General features: G+C 32.4%; 4 protein-coding genes across 4 annotated transcripts; all 4 read right to left on the bottom strand.

The window, feature by feature from the left end:
• Positions 1 to 801: 801 nt before the first annotated feature.
• On the bottom strand, positions 802 to 1,378 carry HELRODRAFT_160813 (hypothetical protein; the record flags this gene model as incomplete). The annotated part of the gene is made up of 2 exons (XM_009017743.1): positions 802 to 1,076; positions 1,318 to 1,378. The coding sequence occupies 2 exons, from the start codon at positions 1,376 to 1,378 to the stop codon at positions 802 to 804; spliced, it is 336 nt and encodes a 111-aa protein (XP_009015991.1).
• A 1,183-nt stretch (positions 1,379 to 2,561) lies between these two features.
• Positions 2,562 to 3,132, bottom strand: HELRODRAFT_160812 (hypothetical protein; the record flags this gene model as incomplete). Its single annotated transcript, XM_009017742.1, has 2 exons — positions 2,562 to 2,836; positions 3,066 to 3,132. 2 exons carry the CDS (start codon positions 3,130 to 3,132, stop codon positions 2,562 to 2,564), a joined length of 342 nt encoding a protein of 113 aa, XP_009015990.1.
• Positions 3,133 to 4,197: 1,065 nt separating this feature from the next.
• Positions 4,198 to 4,856, bottom strand: HELRODRAFT_160811 (hypothetical protein; the record flags this gene model as incomplete). The annotated part of the gene is made up of 3 exons (XM_009017741.1): positions 4,198 to 4,493; positions 4,573 to 4,599; positions 4,793 to 4,856. 3 exons carry the CDS (start codon positions 4,854 to 4,856, stop codon positions 4,198 to 4,200), a joined length of 387 nt encoding a protein of 128 aa, XP_009015989.1.
• Positions 4,857 to 6,256: 1,400 nt separating this feature from the next.
• On the bottom strand, positions 6,257 to 7,112 carry HELRODRAFT_188421 (hypothetical protein). The gene is made up of 2 exons (XM_009017740.1): positions 7,017 to 7,112; positions 6,257 to 6,654 (listed from the first exon to the last, which is right to left on the bottom strand). The coding sequence occupies exons 1-2, from the start codon at positions 7,066 to 7,068 to the stop codon at positions 6,392 to 6,394; spliced, it is 315 nt and encodes a 104-aa protein (XP_009015988.1). The 5' UTR covers positions 7,069 to 7,112; the 3' UTR covers positions 6,257 to 6,391.
• Between the last annotated feature and the right edge of the window lie 816 nt (positions 7,113 to 7,928).

Here is a 7,928-nt window from a genome sequence, read left to right as displayed (position 1 = left end):
ATATATATATATATATATATATATATATATATATATATATATATATATATATATATATATATATATATATATATATATATATATATATATATATATATATATATATATATATATTATTAATAAAGATCACGGCGTTTCTTACAGTACTCAATCTATATGATAGTTTCTCGATTCTTCGAATAATTCTCCAATCTACCAAGCTTAACTTGTTAATGCTATTAACAAAATTCCTATTTACAGAAGATGCCATTATCTACATGTATGCATATAGTACTATTTCGACTACCTAGTCTCGTCAGTGCAACATTATAATAAATTTTACATTTTTAAAGTTTTTAAAATTTCAAAATTTTTAAAGTTTTAAAATTACTAAATTATATATCCTATATTATCCTTTTTACAAAGAATTTAAAATTAACACTTTTATAATTTATAATTTTAATATTTTATAATTTTTCTTGGGGGGGGCCTCCCCCCAAATGACGCCTCTGTCCAGGACTCACCCACGAAAAAAACATTTGATTATCCCACTAACATACATGCTTGCTATTGAACAACACGAACGCCTTACTATTACGTTTAACAGCCTCATGTTCTTGTTTGTTGTGGATCATTGAATTTTCAAAACAAATCTAAGTTGTTTGATATTTTTTTAACAAATTGTTAGTATCTTTTGACAAAATTGTTATTCGTTTATTAATTAATTAATTAATTAATAACAAATAATCGAATAAAATTAAAATGTAATATTTCAAGTGAAACAAATTTTTTTTATAATAAAAAATTGAAATGAGTTTTGGTTTATTCAGATTCGGGTGTTTCAGCCGGCGTGTCCTTGGGTGCTTCACTGCAAGAGGCATATGAGTAGATGTTGGAATCTTCTTGGTCTTCCATGATTTTGTCCCAGTTGACCACGGGGTTTTTGTTTATGTAGCACTTACCACCAGAAACCTGAACGACGTAGCAGATTGCAGTGTCCACACAAACTTTTTTGCAGTCGTCAAGAGCTGTCTTGTCGTCGATGGCTACCAGCTCGTCTTCCGGCAGCTTCATTTTTAAGTAGTCGTACCAGCAACCTCAAATAAATTGTAAAAGTTAAAGTTGGAATATTTTGTTTGATGAATATTGTTTATTCAGTTTTTATAAATTCTTCTTGGTTCTCTAACAAAATTAGAAAGGCATTATTATTTTGAACTGTGTTAAAAAATTAACAACTTGAAATTTAAGTTCAAATAAATTGAAAAGTTAAATTTAAATCAAAAATTGACATTATTCGCTGTCATAACGTGACATCGCCAAACACAAACTATAGCCTACCATCACCATTGACCAGCTGCAGAGCAACCAGCATGGCACAGAATGCAACCAACTTGACCATCTTCGTCCTCAGTGTTGTTGTTCTAACTACTTCAACTGCTCAATAAAAACAACTCAATGTTTCATGCAACTATCCAACAGCTATTTGTAGTGCTTCAAATGCGCGCAATTCAGTGGGTTCTGATTTGCAGCGTTTCAAGTGCGTGGTGTCACGAATTGCATTTACACACATATGTGTGTATATATATATATGCGCGTGTGTGTGTGTATGTATGTGTGTGTGTGTGTGTGTGTGTGTGTGTGTGTGTGTGTGTGTGTGTGTGTGTGTTTATACAACGTTGAAATTGTGTGTGTGTGTTTATACAACGTTGAAATTTTGATTGCTGATACCCCGCAGATAAAAACATTTCACAGCATCGAGAGCAAAAGCAAAATATAAATGGCCATCCAGGATGACGTGGATGGGATGCACTACGAATCATATTACGTAGGCGAGTCAATAACATCGAACACTCGTGAAATATTAACATGCAAGCTTGCTGTTGAACAACTCACAATCGCAATCAACAATGTCATGCAACAAGATTATACAACAACATAATTTTTGAAAGAAAGTCTGCTGAATATTGAACGACGACACCCTCAATATTTCAACAAAATGATCCTCACAGATTTCTATTCGTGTACAAATTGAATCTCTTTAAAGTTGAATTTGACAGTTCTAGTATCCGATACAAAATTTTATATGAAAATTAAAATTCATCTCTTAATTTAAACATTTTCAGGTATAATTACATGAAATCAATAGTAGAAGCATTTTAGAATACTACCGCTCTGTATATAACGTGTATAACAGCCCATAGCAGTGACGCCGAGACAGACACTTTTGTTTAAATTACTTATATTATGTGGAACAGGTTTTCAAACACATTGATTAGGTTGACTACTTAACATGATGCCGCCAGGAATTTGTTGTGTGCACGCTTTTGTACATTTCAACATATCATATACATTTTTAACTATCTATGTCTTCTGTATAATTTTTTAACACTTTGTGCTAATTTCAGTTCTTAGAAAATTGAAAAAACGAAAAATTTGGCTTAAAGATTTATTTGTTCTTTTATATTTTTTAATTAATTTAATTTGAATTTACAAATACTTGAAGGAAAGTTAGAAATATATATGTTTTTAAATTTTATTTTATTTATTTATTTTAAGATATATAAATAAAATGGAATTTCTATTTATTCAGATTCAGGAGTTTCGGCGGGTATCTCGGCGGGTGTATCTTCGCATGAAGCATATCCATAGATGTTCGAATCTTCTTGGTCTTTCATCAGCTTCTCCCAGTCAACTTTAAGGTTTTTGTTCATGTAGCATTTGCCTCCGGAGATCTGAACGATGTAGCAGATTGCAGTGTCCACGCAAACTTTCTTGCAATCGTCAAGAGCTGTCTTGTCGGGGATGACCACCAGCTCGTCATCGGGCAGTTTGTCTTTTGGGTAGTCGTACCAGCAGCCTTAAATGAATTGCAAAAATTTAAATTGAATTTTTTAATCTTAATAATTAAATATTTTAGATGCTGTTTGTTTTATCAACTAAATTATGGAAAGAAAACCATTGGCTGCATTCGAAATGAACGATTCAAAACTTCAATAGAAATAAATTTGACAATTAAATTCTAAATAAATATATACAATGCACATCATGCGGCAGAAACACATTGCGAAACAGAAAAGACAACCTACCTTCATCTCCTCCGCTGACCAGCTGCAGAGCAACCAGCATGGCACAGAATGCAACCAACTTGAGCATCTTCGTCGTTAGTGTTGTTGTTCTAACAACTTCAACTGTTGAATAAGATCAACTCAATGTTTCATGCAGCCATTTAACAGCTATTTGCAGTGCTTCAAACGCAGGGAATTCAGTGGGATTCTTATGGAAAGATACCACGTTTTAAGCGCGTTTTAAATGAGTTTGTTTATTTAACGTATTTACATAGTACCACAATAAATTCACAACAAGATCAATATATTTGCGTCAGCCATTCTTGAATGTTTGATTTTGTAAAAATTATTCAGATTAACTATATCTCCGCGGAGTTTGTTGAAAAATTTTCACTGGCAGTCAGATTGCTGGCATTATGGTTGGGTCATGCGAATCAGACTGCCAAACCTGGCAGAATTTGGCAGATTGGACAAAACAGAACGATACAAAATACTTGCCAGTTTAACGAGACAAAACTCTACACAACAAAACTTCATTTTAGCACTCTATATAATTTTGAATACGCCATACAAGACAGCTGGTTTAGATTTGTTGTTAACACTGTAAAGCAGATTGTAATAAATTTATTGCTTTATGAGCAGCACCAAGCCTTCATACTTAATTTAATCACACAAATGTTCGCTTACACATACTTACATAGACATAACAGTGACAAGACCATGCTTTGGAAATTTTCAAATAAGGAAATAATTTCATGTACAATTTGCTTTGTGAACGTTAATCAATATTTTATCAAATTCATGCATCCTTGAAATCAACATTTTGTAAACGCTGACCATTTTGTTCAGCTATTTTGATTTTTCAGTTTAATAAGCATTTAAATAAATTACTTTATTTGTTTATTAATTTGTTTGTTAATTTGTTAGTTGACAAATTTAACAATATATCTAATATTAATCTTTTATTAGGAACCAATACAATTCAATTTTATCAAGTGTTTTTAATTTGAAATTTAATCACCGACTGGCGATTCAAAAAAATTAAGGTTCATGTTTTTTCTCGTTTTTACAACAGAATTTATAAATTTTAATTCGTTTGTCTGCATTCAGTGAAACATATTTTCTCTCTTCATTCATCTGTGGCTTCATCTTCTTACGCGTCTTCTTTCTCAGCCGCGTCATCTTCCTTGGGGACGTCATCTTTCTCATCGCCACAGGATGCCAGGTGATACTGCGTGGAGTCTGTCTGGTCTCTCATCACAGCATCCCAGTTGGCCTCCGCATTCTTGTTCCTGGAGCAGACGCCGTTGGCGACTTGGAGGACGTAGCAAGCGGCATCGCCATCGTAACCCTCGCAGAACTTTTTACATTCGACAACATCTGTAAGGCCTGGAATGACCTCCATCTGATCTTCAGGCAGTTTCAATCCGGCTTCAGTGTACCAACAACCTGCATTTCATTTTTGTTAGTGATATAAAATGTATTTCGTTCAATAGCATCCTACAGCAACAGAAATGTTGAAACCCACCTCTGCCATCGTAAGCCTTCTCACCGCCTGCATTAGAAGATTATTTGCATTCAGTTAGTTAAAACATTATTTGTTTTCAAGTATATAATTTTAAATTAATAAAATTCATGCCAAATAATATGAAATAAATTAACGTTGCCATTAAATTGAAAATGTATAAGACGCTTGTTAAACTTTCTACCCAAAAGAGCAAGCAGTAAATAAAAATGAAGTGGTTAACCGTCAGCGGCCAAAATGATTTGGACGGAGAGCAGGAGCGAACCGAGAGCAACCAAAGTAAACATTTTCTTCTTTGTTGATGCTAGCCGGAGCGTTCAAACAAAATTTTATTTTAAAAACTCAATAAGAGCTTTTTAAACCCTTCACATTGCGGGGGAAATATAAATTCGAAGCAAACTTTCTCCGCTTACCCACCTTTTTGTTAAACGTATAAAACACAGTTTGATGAGCCCACTCACTCACACAGGCAAACACGTACAGATGTATATTCATATACATACATGCATGTGATGTGAACAAAAATGCGAAGCTCAATTTTGTTTGCTCAAGCCCCACAGATCCAAACATTTCATTGCTACTATGAAATATAAATGCAAACAATAACGTCGACTATGCATTTGTTACCTGGGAAAGATGGCACGCATATTCGTTCCTGGACGAATTTACCAATACAAATTCATTGATAAAATCGCAACCGAAATTGTTGTAATGAAGCATATTTTGTTGGCAACAATCAATTACAACATCAAAATTGTTTTATAAAACTTTACATTTAATCAGTTAGCTAACCAATAAACCAGCTGCCAATCATTAAACAACTTTTTTTCTTGAACTGCGGCACTTGATAAGAAACAGCTGTATTCAACCGTTAATAATCAACACAAAATTACAGAGCGCATGGGTTTAATTTTATACAGTTTAATTCACAACGAATTTCTAACTGACGTTACTGCTCAATTTTTTAATTTAGACCAATTCGAAAATTTGTTAGTTCTCTCATTTCAAAATCAGCATCCTATATTAGGAAAATTTTTCAGATTCAAGATTATTTCAACAAATATTCATTCAGAAATTCAACACAAATATTATAATGTATGATCATAAAACTGACATTGTTGTTTGATTGCTTTTCGTTGTCTTTTAATGCTATTTTGATATAGGCATATATAACTTACGTTTAAGCCCATTATTTATTTTTATTTATTTATTTATTATAATTGATGTTTTTTGTATTCAACCTCAAGCCCATTCTAATCCCCTGACCTCTGACCTCTAACATCTATGGATGCAGAAAACTTTTACCACTACAAAACCAGTGAGCAAGAATCCTTATTTTTCTATTTTCAAATTAAAGAAGCCTCGTGTTAAAAGGTTAAAGGTTAAAGTTCGTTTTCTTTTGTGCCCCTGCTTCAGAGGTTTCAACGAAAAACATATATTGGAATGTAAAAATATTATTTTTTAGTTTTTGCTTATTTAACATCGACATGGTTTAACCGATTCAACAGGAAACAACATGTTGTGATGTGAAATAATTTTCGTTGCAGGAACCAAATTTCAAATTTTAAAAAAGATCCCATGCGCGCCAGCCACTCATTTTTATGCTCGATATATTGACATTATTTACGTATCAGTTTTAAGTATATTTTTGATTTTTCAGTTCAGAAAATAATAACAAGATGAAAAATTCGATTGCGAGATTTATTCGTTTACTTGTTTATTAACATATTTATGTGAATTAATGAGTCGTTAAATTAAAATTTTTTAATGTTTACAAATTTTAATTAATTCAAACAACGAATAAACAGAAAGAAATTTCTGTTTATTCAGATTCAGGTGCTTCTTCGGGCGCTTCATTGCATGAGGCATACGAGTAGATGTTCGAATCCTCCTGGTCCTCCATGATCGTCTCCCAGTTGACTTCGGGGTTCTTGTTCATGTAGCACTTGCCCTCGGAGATCTGAATGACGTAGCAGATTGCAGTGTCCACGCAAACTTTCTTGCAGTCGTCGATGGCTGTTTTGTCGGGGATGACCACCAGCTCGTTTTCAGGCAGCTTCATTTTCAGGTAGTCGTACCAGCAATCTGAAGTAAGAAATAATTTAGTAAGACTTAATTAATTCGTGAACATTGTTCTTGCTGGTTTGATGTTAATTATTATTGTCCGTTCATTTCGTGAACAACTTTCAAAAAATTAAAATTCACTGTCGAAATAAACGTAATCCAAAACTTTAAGGCTAAATTAAATTAAGCCATTCATTAAAAAATCATTTGTGGCTAATGCACACGCAAAAATAATTCAAGCAAAAGATACAAACAAATGATACAACAAATACATACAAACAAATGATACAAACACATACAAACAAATACATACAAAGAAACAAATACATACAAAGAAACAAATACAAACAAACAAACACGCTTTGCACATGACAGCTACCTACCATCTGCCGTTACGACAACGAGAACTGCAAGGAATGCTACCAACTTGAACATTTTTGTCGTTGAGGTGGTGAAAGTGGCTACTTCAGCTGCTGATCAAAAACTCAATGCTTCAGTTAGAAATCCGCCAGCTATTTGTAGTGCATCAAATGCGTGGATATGTGAGTGGTTTTTCAAATAATTCAGAGATACTAGAGATGCGTTTACTGTAGGACCAATTATATTTCAATTACCAATTCAGAAATGTTTGTTTAGCGAAAATTTTTGTCGTATTAAAAATTAAATTATTAACTGCGTTTTAAATAGAAAATGGTAAAATTATTTTTAGTGGTGATCTTGAAAATTTCCAAATAAACTTGAAAATCTTTTGTTACCATTTCATGATCAACGTGAGAATGGAGAGGTTCGCAAAATTATCGTTTCCAGTTATACTTGAGATGTAACTGCTGGTTCATGCAAATCAAATTTTCAAAGTATGAAATTTCATTCAGTAGACGAATGGATGTAAATTATTTGAAGCAATTTGACGTTCAACGAATATTTGTTTCCAATATTAATATTATAAACTCGGGCTTTAATGAAATGGTGTCATGTTTAATAAATCTCTTATTTTCAAATTTTTAACCTTTTTTCAGCAAATAGTTTTTTGAGATTAAAAATATTATGAAAAATTCCAAATAAAATAAAAAAAACTTTTATGAACAATTTTTAATTTAATTAAAGATTCATTCATTTTTCTTGAAATTTAAAAATGAAAAAAAATGAAAGTGAGTGATCGAATAAAATGCCACATCCAGTTATTCCATCCATTCATTTATGTGATATGGGTATCAAAAGAAAGATAGCTATGGCGAAAGATGCATATTCTGAAATGAAAAACATTCTCACCAACAGTAAAATCATAATATCAACAA

Source organism: Helobdella robusta, assembly GCF_000326865.2.
Source record: "Helobdella robusta unplaced genomic scaffold HELROscaffold_2, whole genome shotgun sequence".
Taxonomy (NCBI): domain Eukaryota; kingdom Metazoa; phylum Annelida; class Clitellata; order Rhynchobdellida; family Glossiphoniidae; genus Helobdella; species Helobdella robusta.
This window is presented reverse-complemented; position numbering and strand designations above follow the sequence as displayed.